General features: G+C 42.1%; 1 protein-coding gene across 8 annotated transcripts in view; it reads left to right on the forward strand.

Moving 5' to 3' along the window:
- COPB1 (coat protein complex I subunit beta 1) overlaps positions 1-16,824 on the forward strand; it is a 32,192-nt gene continuing 15,368 nt past the window's right edge. The window contains exons 1-9 of one of the 8 annotated variants that reach the window (XM_021005411.2): positions 1-142; positions 764-980; positions 1,731-1,880; positions 7,431-7,660; positions 8,191-8,360; positions 9,753-9,867; positions 10,122-10,214; positions 11,216-11,353; positions 12,794-12,913. In XM_021005411.2, the coding sequence (XP_020861070.2) occupies positions 1,790-1,880; positions 7,431-7,660; positions 8,191-8,360; positions 9,753-9,867; positions 10,122-10,214; positions 11,216-11,353; positions 12,794-12,913 (957 nt within the window). In that variant the 5' untranslated portion in view covers positions 1-142; positions 764-980; positions 1,731-1,789. Of the gene's footprint in view, positions 143-324; positions 981-1,730; positions 1,881-7,430; positions 7,661-8,190; positions 8,361-9,752; positions 9,868-10,121; positions 10,215-11,215; positions 11,354-12,793; positions 12,914-16,824 lie in introns of those variants that run through there. The other 7 variants (XM_078148615.1, XM_078148617.1, XM_021005410.2 and 4 more) reach the window with 7 other exon arrangements.

A 16,824-nucleotide genomic window follows, 5' to 3' on the forward strand; every position in this document is an offset into this window, starting at 1 on the left:
TGTCCTCTCCGGGCCGCCGTAGACGCTAGGTGGCTTCGGCCTTCATTCCTTCCACGTCAGCCCGGATTCTGAGGAGCCGCCGCCGCCGCCGCCGCTGCAGCTGCCGCTGCCTGCCGCTGTCACCGCCCGGGCCAGGTAGCGGGTAGGGGTCGAGGCTGGGCCGGCGTCCGAGCCGCGGCGCCTCGAGGTCGGGCCGCGCCGCTCCGCTGGCAGGGGGCCTAGGGCGGCCTTCGGCGGGGTCGCGTCCCTGGGCCTGCTCGGCCCTGTCCTCGGAGCCCTCCCCCCAGGCCGAGGCGGGGGCTGGGGCGGGACTGGGGGAGGGGGCGCGTCTGTCAGGCCTCCGACCCCCGCCCCTGGGGGTACTTACTTTCGCAGGCCTGAGACGGCCCGGGAAGCCGGGGCTTGACCCGCAGCCGTCCCTGCCCAGGCCGGGCGGAGCAGCCGGAGACCGTCTGGTCCGGAGTCACCCCTCCCGGCCCCCTGTCCCGCTTTGGCCTCCATCTCCTGACCCCGGGCTTCTTCCCTGGCCGCCCCTTGTGCCTGGAATGCCCTCCCTCTTCGCCTGTACCCCGGCTTCCCTCGAGTCCCAGCCACGCAGGCAGCCTTCCTTCACCGCAGGGCCCTCCCTCCGCAATTCTCTCCTGTGTGATGTTTAGCTGCTTTTTGCCTTTTTTCATATCCCCAGCTCTCAGTACAGTGCCTGACATACAGCAGGTGCTTAATAAATGCACGTTGACTGATTGAATATCCCTTGTTCCTTTAGCACTTTGAAATCTCAAAACCACCCTGAAGTAGGTGAAGAAAAAGGGAAAGCAGGTAGAAGAAAAATATTCCTCATTTTACAGACGTGGAAACAGCCTTTGAAAGCAAATGTGATGGGTCTGGGGTCCCACTGTTTGTAAAGGAAGGAGCCATAACATAACGAAGGAAACCCAAGTCTCCTGAACCCCAAGTCCAGCATTTGCCTTAGAGCTAACCCAGTATGTATCACAATGGACTATAATCTGTTAGGACAAGATAGGGGAATAGGGACTGGCCTTGTCGTTTTTGGGGGGGAATTTCCCCTGCCAGAGCTAGTTGGCACCTTCTCTGCAGCTTAACCTTAGTTTTGTAAAGTGCTGCAAGTGTCACATAGTGTGTATCAGAGGCAAGACTGGGCGGAAACTGTTTCTCTTTTTTCTCTTAGAGAAATAACTAATACATTTAGAGTACAAGGCTCTGTACACAAATGCTTGGCACATTGTTTAAGTGACTCCATATTCATTCCAGTGAAACAACTTCCTTGGAATTTTAGGTTATGGTTATTATCAAAAATTGGGACTGTCTTTCCTTACCTTGCCCAGGCTGGAAATGCGTTGGCCACACACAGTCTAATCCCAGCATGGATTAGTGCAGAAGCTTTAATTTTGCTGCTTTTCCAACTCGGGCCACTTTGTCCTCTCCTTAGGCAGCCGAGTGGCTCTTCCCCTCGCCTCTCCCCCACAAAGGCTCACCATATTGGTGCCAAACTTAGTGCTGAAGCCCAATTGACTTTAGGTCAAAACTTCCCAACCCAAGCAGTCCACCAGCCTCAACTTCCCCAGTAACAAGAATCACAGGCATGCAGTGCTATACCCAGCCAGTCTTAGACCATTTTGAAGTTATTAAGCAGAGCTGAGTGTTTTGTTTATAGGATTAAATTTATTGACTTGTTGAAACTTTTAAGTAATGATATCTTGTACTTATTCTAGAATTTCTGATATTTATCAACAAAAATACTTACATTGTGGAGTACCCATAACCAAACACCATGACTGCTGCAGAAAATGTATGCTATACGTTAATTAACGTACCAATGGATTCAGAACCACCATCTGAAATTATCTTAAAAAATGACCTCGGTAAGTGAAGGATGGGGAACCTTGATGTGGACATATTTGTTTATGAAGCTAATTTATAATTGGAAGCATAGATTTTTATTTTATTTCAGTGGAAGAGATCCATGATTTCATCTTTGTGGAGACTGCCTTTGTCAGCACAGCTCACAATCCGCCCTAAAGTTTAGTGTACCATCTTCATGAGTTGTTGTGTATGAAAAAGTTGATTATATTTTGCCTAACTTTCTGAGGATGTGTTTTCTGAACCTTGCCAAGCTGGTCTTCCAATGAAAGAAAGCATTAGAAGACTGGGTTTTCAGAACTTTTCTCCTTGGTAAGCCAGAGCTGGAATCTTGTTGATATGGCCTTTGTGAACCTGTGGTCACCACCACAACATGAAAAGGCATAAAAGAAAGGCTAACGTAGGGGGTTTTAGTTCAGGGTTTTTATGTGAAGAAAACCATGCATAAATAGGGTAGTAAAAGTGCTTCTAAACATTCTGTGAATGTCTGTCTTACTGAAAATTCTCTTATGCTGAGGCTTTGCAAGTATTATTCTTTGTTTAAATTTCCAGCACCTACATGGTATGTTGCATATATCAGGCACTTAGCAAATATTTTTTAAATTGGATTGAAATTTTAAAATAGGTCATGATCTATCAGAATAATGTAAAGAGAACGTAAGAGATGGACTGTGGATGAAATATTTGTAAGGTGCTTTGCACAGTGCTTTGGCACATAGTAGGAGCTGTATAAATGCTTATTCCCTTTCTCCTCCCACAAAACACAGCCTTAATTTTTAGAGATCTTCTCTTCTTACTAAGAAGTGATGGGTAATTGATGATGGTGGGTACAAGTTTGGGATTGTCTTCGTCTCTTTGTGAGGCCTTTGCGTGGTCTTCTTATGTTAGTTAAACCAAAGGAGACTGACTTCTCACCTATTAAGATTTAGGGCTAGAAGGAAACTTAGCAATAATAACAACATTAGTTGGCATTATATAGCACTTTTAAAATTTACAAAGCAGTTTTTATATGTATATTTGTGTGTGCGTGTGATTTGAACCCCAGTGAAACACTGAAATATAAGTATAGGTATCATTATATCATTATATCATCATATAGATACAGATATCATTATCCCTTTCTGCAGATTGATAAACTAAGACTTAGGTTTTCTGTAGTAATACAAATAATAAATGTCAAAGAAAGTATTTGAACACAAACTTCTTTGAACTCCCAAGTTCTTTGTTTTTTCTGCTTTCTCATTTGCCTCAGTTCTCTGCAGAAACTGTAGGAAACTGAGGCACAGAGGAGTGTGGAATGACCCATCTAAACCATACATTTATAGTAAGTAGCAGAATGAGATTTACACCCAAGTCTTTATAACTAGAATATGGCTCTGGAAGCATTTCTCTTATTCACAACAAAGGACAGATAAAGAGATTGCCTTGAACCTGGGTTCAGGTCCCGCCTCTGACACAAGTGGTAGCCATGTGACCCAGGACAAGATCTGGCACCTCTCAGTGCCCCAAGTAATTCTGTAAGTCGCAGAACAGTTGCTGATCTGCATTTATAGAAGGAACTTCCACACGGATGATCTCATAGATCCAGTAAATATATATACATATATATATATATGTATCCTTGTGAGGAAATCCAGGAGCTAGATGGGAGAAGCATAATAGAGTTTGTTTGGGTGAAGAACAACAGACAGGGACAAAGATATCATTGTCATTAGAGTCTACTAGAGAACACCAAGATAAAAAGGAGAAATAGATGAGCAGTGCAGGAAATGGATCATATGGCGCAGAAGCTCGTTATAGTAGTGGGGAAGAGGGAGAGGTCAGTCATCTAGATGTCTGTTAGAATTATTGATTCCAAAAGCAGAGCAGCCAATAATTTCTTGACTTGCCATTATTATAATTTCACTCTTCAAAACGTAACAAAATTCAGCAAGAGAAATTTCTGTTATGTGTCTGATTCTTACTAGCAGGAGTAACTTGATACTGAGATGGACATGCTGGGAACCTTGGGAGAATGTGGCCACTCAATCTTAGAATTCGTGATAAAGGAGAATAGTATAACATTTACCCTAGATTTTGGGAAAATAGATTTCAGAGTTAAGATCAAAGACAAATAGGATCCCATGGCTTAAAAATCTACTGGGGAGGTTGCATAGGAACTTGGAGGGGTTAGGAACCTCTGAGAATAAGATTCTAAAGACCCAAAGAGAAATGGTTTTCATAAGGAGGAAGATGTCTAAAGAGACTGGTGTAGATACAGAGGGAACTTACCAACCAGAGTGAATTTTTAAAAGACATGTGCAAAAGATAAAAAAAAAAAAGCACAGGTAATACAGGTTCAATCAATCATCAAACATTTACTAAATAAGTGTTTACTATGTGCCAATACTGGACTAAGCACTGGGAATAAAAAGAAGCAAAAACAAGCCCTACCCACAAGGAGCTTAACATTCTAATGGGGTGAGATACATATGAATCAGTGCACATAAGATGAACGTGCAGCTGATGGGAGATAGTCTTAGAAGGAATGGCATTAGCAGCTGGGGGTACCAGGAAAGGCCTCTTGTAGCTGGTGCTTGAGCTGAGTCAAAGGAAGACAGGTGTTCTTCTGAGAGTTGAAAGTTAGGAGAAAGAGCATGTGGGTATGGAAAACAGCCTGTGCAGAGGCATGGAAAGGGCTTGTTATGTGTGAAGGACAGGAAATGTGTCAGTAGGGCTGGATCATAGAGTGTATAGAGGAGAGTAGAATGTAAAAAGACTGGAAAGGGAGCAAGGGACTACACAGTGAAGAGATTTAAATTCCCAAAAAACAACTTTGTATTTGATCTTAAAGGTAACAGAGAGCCACTGGATTTTGTTGAGGGGGCACGGGTGCATGTGAGATACGGTCTTACCACCTCTTTAGGAAAATCACTTTGGCAGCTCTGGAGGATGGGTTGTAGTGGAGAGAGACCTGGGACAGAGGAGAGCAGTTAGAAGACTTTTTCAGTAGTCTGTGCCAGAAGTGATGAGGTCCTGAACAAAGGTGGTGAAGAGATACTGTAAAGAAAGAAATTAGAAAATTTGTCTACCAGTTTGATATGTTAAAAGAGGAATTAAAAATGACACCAAGGTTTCAGACCTGGCTGTCTGGAAGATTTGGGGGTACCTTCAACAGTAATAGGAAAGTTCAGAAAAGAAATGGGTTTTGGGGAAAGATAATGAGTTCTGTTTGGAACATCTTGAATTGTATATAAAAATAAATATAAAAACGTGGCACAGTCCTGTAAGAATAGTGTCGGGGCAGCTAGATGGCACAGTGGGGTAGAGCACTGGCCTTAAAGTCAAGAGGACCTGAGTTCAAATCCAGCCTTAGACACATAACACTTACTAGCTGTGTGACCCTGGGCAAGTCACTTAACCCCATTGCTTAGGGGCCCCCCCCAAAAAAAGAAAAAGAATAGTGTCAAGAGCATTAACACTCAGATTGAGCTAAAGTTGTAAGGAAGGTGAAGAATGGCAGAAAGGTGGGTTTTTTTAAAGTCATATTTGGGAAAAGTGGAATATCTAAGAAGATAGGATTGGTAAGTGAGTCAGTGATAGAGGAAGAGAGACAGCAGAGCTGCGTAACTCTTATTTTACTTCTCTTTTCTCTACCTAGCAAAATGATCTTTAGTTTGGAAAAGACAGATTACAAGTGGCTAATAGGGAAATACTCCTTTCCCTCTGAGGTTGAGATAGATGAGTAGAGCGTTGAACAAATTCTCACGCTGTTCTTGCACTCAGAATTGGTTGAGTGGACGTATGTAAAAATTAGTCATTAATGGTTTGATGTCACCTTAAAAGGCATTTTCTAGTACCCCGGGGAACAGTGGTCCTGCGCTTGATTTGGATGAACGCAGACGTGACATGCTTAGCAGGTTTTCAGATGACACAAAGGAATAGAAAGTTCACTGGATGAGAGTCAGGATTCAGAAGTACCTTGACAGGGTAGAATCTTGCATATACTCTACTGAAACTTAAATAGGAATAAAGTTTGAAACAGTTGGGCTTGAAAAAAAAATGGTTTCCCTAGCATGAAATGGAGGGGAGGCCCCCTGCTGGGCACTGTGTGGGACAACTAGATAGACATTCATATGAAAAGGAATTGGGGTTTTAGTAGACTGCAAGCTCACTTGATATGTCACCAGGATGATATGGCAGCCAATAAAATGACTTCTATCTTAGACTTCATTGGGATATGCACAACAGAGGGATAAGGAAATGACTGTTCCAGTGTATTCTGCCCTGGTCAGACCGCATCTGGAATATTAAATGTAAGTCTACAGGCCACCTTTTACAAAGATAGATTGGAACATGCCTTGAATGTGGCAGCTAGGATGTGAAGGGCCTTAAGATCATTCCATATGAGTATGGGTTCAACTGGGGAAAGGTGGAAGTCCTGGCCCTGAAGTCAGAGGACCTGGGTACAAATCCTGCTTATGGTGCTTACTGCCTGGGGGACCTGGGGCAAATCATGTAGCCTTCCCATACCTCCATTTCCTCATGTGTAAAATGAAAGATGTTGAACTAAATGGTTTCTGAGGTTCTTTCCTGCTTTACTAAAGTTCTGATCCTGTAATCTGTGTGTATCTCCAAGAAAAAACTTGGGGAGGGAAGGGTGTGGCTCGTGAGAGTGGGCTTTCTGTTCTGGGAAGGGGCAGTTTTTTGTTCTTGATTCCAGAGAGCAGAACTAGAAGCAGTGGGGTATACATGACAAAGGCACATCTAGCCTTGATCAAAGTGAGAAAACTTCCCAACATTTTTTTGTTACAAATTGAACAGTAAGCTACTGACGATTTTTAAGGAAATTTGCATCTCTTAGTTTTGCTAGTTTATAAATAGTAGTAAAAATTCAAGAACAAAATAAACACAAATTATAGAAAAACAAAGATATCAGTGATATTTTCTGGACTTGGTGTCTTCCATAGTGCCAAACCAGTACATAACAGTTCTTATATTCAGGATCATAGCTGAGGGAGGAGGAAAGGAGAAGGAAAGCCCCCACTTCATTGAATGTTGCTACATGGAACTCTCTCTAATCAGTCTCAGTTTCTGAGCTGTGATTATCAGCAGTTTATTATCTTCACAGATTTCTGAAAAATAAGGGCTTGCCCACATTGAAACAAACCTTTCTACTGAAAGTCACAGTATGTTAGGACTACAAAAGGGCCCTTCCCAGTCATCTATACCATTGCTTCTGTTTTACAGATGAAGAAGCTAAGAACAAAAGAGGGAGGAGGTCTTGCCTAAATCAGTAGTTGGAGGGAAGACTAGAACTTAGATCTGCCAGCTCTCAGTCTGAGCCTCTTCCACTGTACCAGAACCCTGTCACTAATTAGTTTGTGTTTTCATTTGCGTGAGACTCTTTCGTTTTTGGTATTTATCATAGGTCTTTATAGCTTGAACTTTTCATGAAACAGATTTTGGGCTTTGTTGGCTGAAGTTTGACATTTTTTGTTTGGTTGTTATTTTTAAAATTTTCTTCCTAAGACTATTATTATGCATTCTTTTTAACTTGTGCTTTTAATTAGAAAAGGGAGATGTGAAGTCAAAGACTGAGGCTTTGAAGAAAGTAATTATTATGATCCTAAATGGTGAAAAGCTTCCTGGACTTCTGATGACCATCATTCGCTTTGTGCTGCCTCTCCAGGATCACACCATTAAAAAATTACTACTAGTATTTTGGGAAATTGTTCCCAAAACAACTCCAGATGGTCGACTTTTACATGAAATGATCCTTGTGTGTGATGCTTATCGAAAGGTAAATCACTTTGCTTTGGGGCTAGAATTTGGTTCTGTTTTTGCTCCTTTCTCTGAATGATTTTTTAAAAAATTAGTTGTCATTTCCTTAAAATTTCATTTTGAGCAGAAAATGTTGTTATATTCAGAACTAGATTTCTATTTGTGAAATGAGAAAATTCATTTTATTCCAAAATGAATTCATTTCTTGTGTCTTTGCTGAAATTCCCGGTGTACATACTATGAATGAAAAAATAAGGTACTTACAATAGAGATTTTATAAAATTATCTTACACTATAGACACATAGATAACAAACGTATAAGTTAATTCATATGAGCAGCAATAAGAATGAGGCCAACATGTTCCATTTGATATGAAAGGGGTCAAACTCTTCTTTCCTATACTCTTCCTTCAAAACATTGAGACATCAAAAACTTCTTCGGTGGCTTTAACATTTTGAAAAAGAGACTTTGAGGGGTGCACATTTCCTTTTAAAAAATGAGGGCTCCAGAAAAAAAGAAAGCATCTGCTGTTTGAATTTGTGTTTCAGGATCTTCAGCACCCCAACGAGTTTATTCGGGGGTCCACTCTTCGTTTTCTTTGCAAACTGAAAGAAGCTGAGTTACTAGAGCCTCTGATGCCGGCTATCCGGGCCTGCCTGGAGCATCGGCACAGCTATGTCCGGAGGAATGCTGTCCTTGCCATCTATACCATCTACAGGTACATACATGTTCATGCTTCTGCTGCGGCACAGGCATGAGTAAGTGGGAAAAGGAGCTGACACCATCTTTCATTTCTTCGCTTCTGGGAGCACTGGGCAGTGTTAGATGCCTTTTCTCTTCCCACACAAAGCCTAGTACTGGCTCTTTCTTCCCTCCTTAGGCAACTTTTAAAATAGGTTTACTAACACTCAACATATAAAATATGGGGGGAGGGGGAATCTTCAAATAAAATGTAAACTATATTCAATTAGTTAAAAATATAATGTTTTAAAAATACATTCTATAATAGGCACAGATTTCACTCTGAGAATGTTTGTTTCACAAGAGTATAATGCAGTTCTTACGTTTGTCTTCCCTTCTGTCTTTTACAAAGCCCATGGCTTTACCCCTTCAGAGCACTTGAGGATCTGTGTGTTCACTCAGGACTCCTTGTTTGTGGGTGTATTATAGAATTGGGTGAGCCTTGCTAGATACAGAAAACCCCCATGAGCTGGTGTCAAATCAATATTCTGACCATCAGTTAACTGCCTAGGGCTGTGCTGTGTGGCACAGGATGTTCTGGGGCCATGCGGACAGCTCTTTGTCCCTCTCCTACTTCAATCCCAGTGTCTTTGCTTTTGGAATTTTTTGCCTCCTACCTTTTTGCCGGACTCTCTCACTTCTTGTTTGCTGTGAGCCTGCCTCTAGAAGTGACACTGTGAGTAAAGTGAAAGGAAAACAGTTCAGAATAGGGCTTGGGGACACCCTCCCTGAGGAGGGAGGGACTTTAGAGCATGAACATTTTTATGTTTAGGTACCTTTTTTTCTTCCTTCCTGGTTCTCTGCTGTATCCCTAATAGTTGATGAATTACTGATTTTGGAATTACTGTCTGGAAAGTGCTTGAGCATGTTGTAGAACCTTAGGATCACCGCTTATCGTTACCTTCATAAATTGTGTGAGTCATGAAAGAAGTTTCTGTTTGATAAAATCCTAGCTAAATTGTCTTTTACTGTTATAACATTTTACTAAGGTAAGGAGCAGTTATTAAATAAATGAAGCACTTTAGCTTAGTTCAAAGAGCATCAGACTGGAAAAGAGAGCTCCAAGCTTGTTCTGCCTCCATTTGCCAGGAGGGTGGCCTTGGAGAAGCTATTTCCAATCTGTGGACCTCAGTTTCATTACATGTAAAATTAAAGTGGTTGGAGATCACATTATCTGTTGAGATCCTTTCCAGCTGTAAAATTCAGTGATTGCTATGCAAGATGCTAACATAGGTTTATGGTACCTGCTGCTGACCCAATTGGGGCAAACATTTGGAGGGCCCATGGAGTCTAGTCTGGGACTGAAGCAATATGTAAGAGAGTTTTCTTTCAGTGTCTCAGTATTGTTTTTCTACCATTTTACTTAAAGGAATTTTGAACATCTTATACCTGATGCTCCTGAACTCATCCATGACTTCCTGGTTAATGAGAAAGATGCAAGTTGTAAAAGAAATGCATTTATGATGCTCATCCATGCTGACCAGGTGAAGTACTTTTTCTCTTGTGCTCGAAATGAAGCTTAGAACCAAAAGCTTTATTCAAAATTATTTCTATCATTAGTGGTTCATACACTAAAATAATCAAGATAATTTCATTTGCAGCACTTGAGATTTTTGGCATTTCATTGACTTTAGGCCTAAGAACCCAATTTGAGTAAAGTGAAAATTATTTTTCTAACAGGATTTTACAAACCATCTCTGAATAGTGGCATTATGTTATTCTTTTTTCAATTGTTTAGGATCGAGCATTGGATTACTTAAGTACTTGCATTGATCAAGTTCAAACGTTTGGGGACATTCTTCAGTTGGTCATTGTTGAACTGATTTATAAGGTAAGGGAGAACATCTACATCATGTTAAAGCAGATTCTCAAAACTTACTTTAAAACAGCCTTTTAAGTAACCTGCCTACTTCTAGGTCAACTCCTAGTTGACATTTTTAAAAGCAGCCATATTGCTGCAGACTGGGCTTGGAGTAAAACTCAAGGCATTTATTTACTTGACTATGACACCACATCTTTTGGGAACCTCAAATTTTTCCACAGCTCTCTGCTCAGAGTCACATTTTGGTTAAGAGAATCTAATACTTGCCAGAGACACTTCACTTTACTGATTTAGCTTTGTTAGTTAATTGTTGTAAAAAGTAGAAATAGGCTAAGTTTGAAATTTTAAATGAAATGCTTAATTAGCCCGTTCTTGCTGAACAATTCAGAAAATATCTCTGTAAGAAAGGGATAAATTTTAATTTACCAAATTAAAATAGCTCAACTCTTGGTTTTTTTTTGAAAGTGGGGAGTGGTAAATAGCTGTTTTGCATTAACATAATGGTAGTTTAGGATAGCCAGAAGATTTCCTGAGAGTAGGATTCCTTGCTATCTAGGACTCCCCTCTTTGCCTAATAGAAAATAATTTCTAGACCATGATGGCCTAATGGGGTTTTTTTGACTGGTCCCTTACTTACAACCAAACAAATTCTGAAATAAATACCCAGTCTTATAAAGCAGATAAGTTAATGAGTGGTTATTTGTTTTAAATAAGGGCTCACCTTTCAATAATATGTTAGATTTTACAAAAATTTGCTTTTCCATAGCCAATATATTATATAAAAGTCTTTATACAAAGTAAGTGTCTAAATGAAAAATATCCTCTTGAAAAGTTACTAAATATGTTGTTTGCCACAGTCTCTTACTGCATGGGCCGTTCTGTTGTCTTTATATAAATCCTATTTAAAGGTGATCTTTCATAGGATCAAGTCCTATAGGAACTTCCTGATTGTATGAACAAGTATTGTTTAACCTAGTGTTGGTTAAAACCATGCTGTTTTTTTCCTCTAGGTGTGCCATGCAAATCCATCAGAAAGAGCTCGTTTTATTCGTTGCATCTATAATTTATTGCAGTCATCTAGCCCTGCAGTAAAGTATGAAGCTGCCGGCACCTTAGTTACACTTTCTAGTGCCCCAACAGCAGTCAAGGTATTGAAGCCATCTGTGTCTTTTGGAATGATGTTGAGTAAAAATGAGATGTCTTATGAATTTTGAGTTTACAGTCACTTGGTACAGTGCGCTTCATATTCATGGGACATGAAATGAATAAGGATTACATAATGCCATTTCCTTACCTGATGTGATTCTTTTCACTTTGTCTTTTTTATGTAACTTTTATTTTATTTTTTCAATTAAGCATTTCTTCTCTCTTATCTCTTCTCCCCAGTCCCAAAGGTGGAAAACCCCACAAACAAATGTTTGTAACAAATATGCACAGTCAAAATGAATTCCCACATTAGTCTACTTTCTAAGAGAGATGGTATCCTCAGGGCATACCAACATTCCTCCTTACAGGAGGTGGTTTCAAAAGCTTTCTTTAGATGGATTACAGAAAAGCTTTCATTGGTTGGCTTAAAGTCTTGGATGGTTTCTTTCTCAGCTCTGATTCATGATCTTAACTAGTCACTTTTTTCCATCTGTCCTCAATTTTGATAAGAAATATAGTGAAAGAGCAAGTCTGCAAAGGTCTTAGGGAATGAGTCATTCTGGATGCTCAGGTTCTGTGGATAGCTGAGTGTTTCTCTTTAAACACTGAGATCTGTTTTATGTTTTAATCATTTGGGATGCAAATCTTTCCAGAATGAATCTTGGATTTGCTTGCTGCCTTAAGCAGTGTACTGACCACACTTTAACTATTTTCTGAGTATTCTGGGCCATGATAATAAAAGTCACTCAAGTTTCCATAGCACTTGAACGTTTGCAGAGTACTCTCATCACCACAGCCCTTTGAGGTAGGCAGTACAAGTGCCGTTGCCCCCATTTTGTAAATGGGGAAACAGGCAGTTGAGGGGCTCGCCCTGGGGTGCTAGCTGGTGTATGAGGAGGGCTTTGAAGCCTGGCTTCTCCCTCCTGGATGGCCTGGAGCTCCTCTGCAGGCCTGCCCCTGTGCTGAGGGAGCTGAGCTGCTTGATTCTGCAGGTCTTTATGTACCGTTTTTTTGTGGTTTTTCTTTTTGCACCCTTGCTCCCAGACTACTAGAGCAACTCTGTCTCCTCTTCTGATTTGCTGCTGTTCATTTTCTGTCAACTGGGAAACCAGGTAATAACAGCAGCTAGCATGTAGATCATATGGCACTTAGGAGCTTGCAACGCGCTTTATAAATGTGATCTCTTTTGATCTTCATGACAGTCCTGGGAAGGATGTGCTATTATCCCCATTTTACAGATGCGGAGACTGAGGCAGACAGCAGTAAGTGACCTGCTTAGAGGCAGCGAGGTGACACAGTGGAAAGTGCTGGCCTGGTCTGGCTATTCAGGGTTTCTCTGTGCTGCCCTCTGATTCTTGGGGGTGCTAGAGTGGATCATTCTAGTATGTGTGGTTGGGGGTTGCCACAGCACGTTCTTAAACATTTGTGCTTTTGCTCTGTAGGCTGCTGCTCAGTGTTACATTGACTTAATTATTAAGGAGAGTGACAACAACGTAAAGCTCATTGTCCTGGATCGACTGATAGAGCTAAAAGAGCATCCTGCTCACGAGCGCGTGCTACAGGTGAGTATGGTCTCAGAGCAGTCTTTGGGTGATGGCAAAGGCTTTCGGTCAGTCAGTCAGCAAACATAATATATTCTGTGTGCCAGGGACCCTGCTAGGCACTGGAGAGTTCGAAATACAAGGAAAGGAGACAGTCTGAGCTCCCAAGGAGTATATGTTATTTGAGGGGGGCAGGGGAACCATGTATATGTATAAATGTATACAAAGTAAATATAAAGAGAATAAATACAAATAAATAGAAAGTAGTTAACTGCAAGAGGCAGCTAGATAGCTGAGTGCATAGAGCATTGGTCCTGGAGTCAGGAAGACCTGAGTTCAAATCCAGTCTTAGACACTCACTAGCTGTGTGACCCTGAGCAAGTCATGTAACCTCTGTTTGCCTTAATCCATTGTAGAAGGAAATGGCAAACTACTCCAGTATCTTTGCCAAAACAACCCCACCAACAGTATGGTTCACAGGATCACGAAGAGTTCAACACAACTGAACAACTAAACAACAAAGTTAACTAGAGGTTAATTTGGGAAGAAGATGCTAGCTGCTAAGGGGATCAGGAAAGTCTTCATGTAGTAGGAATGACTCAGTTCATCTCTGCTCATAGAATCCTTCCTCCTCCTTCATGGTGGTGCTCATTGAGCCATGTCTTGAAGGAAGAGGAAGGATTCTCTGAGCAGAGGTGAACCGAGTCATTGCTAAATCTGTTGGTATAAATCCTAGACCAAGTGAACACCGCCGGGGTTGGAAGTGTTGTCAGTGTGATGTGGTGGCTGTGAGTTGAGCGTTTGTTTTCTGCTCAGTCCTTCCTTTCCAACCATAGATGTGCTCCAGCTTCCCCATCCACAAGACCCCTTTCCTTGACTTGCCCCCCCTTCCTGTTATCCTGTGGCTCTCCTGACCTTCACTGTGAAACTTGTAGAAAAGACTGTCTGCAGTTCCTCCTCCTCCTCCATCCCCTCCTCAGCCCTGTGCCATTCAGCTTCCAGCCTCCCCACCACTGAAACGGCTCTTCGTGGTCCCCAGTGATCCCTTCGTTGTCAGGCCCACGGCTGAGGGTTTATCTTTATCCTCTCAGTTTCGGCAGTTTTTGGTGCTGCTGACCACAGCCTCCCTAATCTCTTCTCACTTGGCTTCTGTGACGTGGCTTTCACTTGGCTTTGTTCTGCTGTGCCCAGCAGTCTGGCTCCTTTTTCATTTACTCAACAAGTGTTCATTTAAGCACCTGCCATGAGCCATTGTGGATACAAAATAGAAAATAAAACAGTCTCTGACTTCATGGACCTTCTTATTCTCGTTCATTCTCTTCCAGTTGCAAGTGTCCCTTGAAGGCTCTGTCCTCATCTGACTTCTCTGTCTGCATTGTCTCCTTTGGTCTCATCCATTGCTTGTGGTCTCAGTCATCGCCTTGTCTCCTAAATCTGTGTGTCCATCTCTGTCCTCTCTCCTGAGTGCTAGTCCTACATTTCCAACTGCCTGTCAGTCCCCTCTGTGTCCTCATGACACTTCAAATTCAGGATGTTCTTAATTCATTCTTCCCCAAACGCTCTATGTCTCCCCAGTCACCCAGGGTGGGTGACTGTTTTGTGGCCTCTATGTTCCAGGCACCCCACTGGGCCCCGAGGATACAAGTGAAAGGATCTGAGCTTCAGAGATTCTTTCTCAGCTCTTTGCTCTTCCTTACCTTGTGTATGCAGCTGGTTGTCAAACCCTGTTAGTCTCCTCCACGATACCTCTCTTTCACTTAAACCACTGCTGCCGTTGTTTGGGCCTTTGTTTTACATCTCGGGTACTGTTGTGCTAGCCCCCCCCATACCTCCCCCATGGCTGCCAAAATAACCTCCCTAATGAACAGTCCTGATGAGGTCACTCCTTTGCTTAAAAACCATCACTAACTCCTCAGTGCCTTGAGAATGAAATACGTCAACTTTATTTTGTGTTACAAATTATCTCTCTTCCCTTCCCCCACCCATTGAGAAGGCAAGAAAAACAAAACTTATTACACACATGTGTAGTCATGCAAAACAAATTTCCCACAGCCACCATACCAGTCCCCACTCGCTCCACTCCCCCCCCCCCCGTTCCCCACAAGTCAAGAAAAAGAAAGAGAAAAAATACACTTCAGTCCACACTGAGTCCATCAGCTCTCTCTCAAGTTGGGTTGCATGCTTCATCATCAGTCCTTTGGCGTGATGGCTGGTCATTGTGTTGTTCAGAGTTCCTAAGTCTTTTGCAGTTGATGCTCTTTACTTTATTGCGGTAACTATGTCTGTTGTTTTCCTGATTCTGCTCACTTTACTACATCACTTCATGCATATCTTCCCAGGTATTTTGAAACCATTTCAGTGATGGAATACAGGCTCTAAATAGTGTTTTATTTTTTCCAATTACATATAAAGACAATTTTTAATGTTAATTTTTTTATAAAATTTTGAATTAGAAATTTTTCTCTCTCCTTCCTTCCCCTCCCTCTTCCCTAAGATGGTAAGCAATTTGATATAAATTATATATGTGCAATCTTGTAAAACATTTCCATATTAGTCATGTGATACAGAATGTTTAGTTAGGCAGATAAGGCCTTCTGCAACCATGGCCTTCTGCCCGGCCCAAACCTCCACAGCATTCCCCAGACATTTCTCTACTCAGGCCATTACTTCCACTTCCTCCCCACCTGAAAACCAGGCTTCAAAAGGCCAGTTTGGCTTTATCTTGTTCAATTCCTGGCCCCCAGAGCACTTGTGAGATGTCTGTAGCCGTGCTACTACCATGTATCTCCTTCACTCTTTGCTTCCCAGCTTTCCTTTATTTTGTCTTTCCCTCTTCGAATATAAGCTTCTTAAGGGTAGGCACTGTCTAGCGTTTGTTTATTTTATCCCCAGCACTTGGCACACACATGATGGTCCCTCTGTCTTGCCAGCCTTATCCCACTGTTGTTTGTCCTTCCTTCTCAAAGAAGACCATGCCATCAGTAAGGTGTTGCCATGACTTGCAAGTGGATTGGATTTAAGTGAGGCAGGGCTGTGCAAAGTCACTAGCCTCACTTTCTCCTCCAGAGCCATCTGGGTCCAGGGGCATGATAGAGATCTGGATGACTGGAGATGGCCCTGGATGCAGTGGGAGACCTTGGCCTTTTTAAGCCAAGGTCTTTAACAGGTCTCAGTTTGACTGAGGTAACACCCATTCAGTGATTAAGGCTAGGTAAGAAATAAGGCAGAGAATGGCCTCTTTTACCTAGTTAAAAGAAAAGATCAGTCTGGGAGGAGAAGACCCTCAGGGTTTCTGGGCAGCCCAGAAACAGTTGCTGTTTATAGTCACTGTGAGACATCAGGGCCCAAGCAGTGACCAGCTGAGGCTTACCCACTGTACATCCCTTCGTACACCCTTTATTCTAGACAAGTTGTTTCCAGATCTGGGAACTGAGGCCTATGCCTCAGGACTCTCCACATCTCTGCCTGTTGATATCTTTTCTTACCAGCTCAAGAGGCCACTTTCTCCAGTAAGCCTTCCCTCACTTATTTTAGCATTTTGTCTGTCCTTTTCCACAGTCTGTCCTTCGTGTCTTACTCTCTTCCTTACCACCATTGGTAGCTACATGGAGTAGTGCATAGAGTGCTGGGTCTGGAGTCAGGAAGACTCATCTTCCTGAGATCAGATCTGACTTCAGACACTTACTAGCTGTGTGACCCAGGGCAAGTCACTTCACCCTGTTTGCCTCAGTTTCCTCATCTGTCAAATGAGCTAGAGAAGGAAATGATAAACCACTCCAGGAGCTCTGCCAAGAAAACCCCCAGTGGTATCACGGAGAGTGGGACATGACTGAGATGGCTGAGTAACAACATGTGTGAAGCACTGTGCTAAGGCTACAAATGAGAAAAAGAAAGACAGCCCCTTATAATCTAATGAAGGAAGATAAAGCTGG

The sequence above is a fragment of the Phascolarctos cinereus genome, unplaced genomic scaffold (assembly GCF_003287225.1).
Source record: "Phascolarctos cinereus isolate Bilbo 61053 unplaced genomic scaffold, phaCin_HiC Scaffold_9;HRSCAF=440, whole genome shotgun sequence".
Classification (NCBI taxonomy): Eukaryota; Metazoa; Chordata; class Mammalia; order Diprotodontia; family Phascolarctidae; genus Phascolarctos; species Phascolarctos cinereus.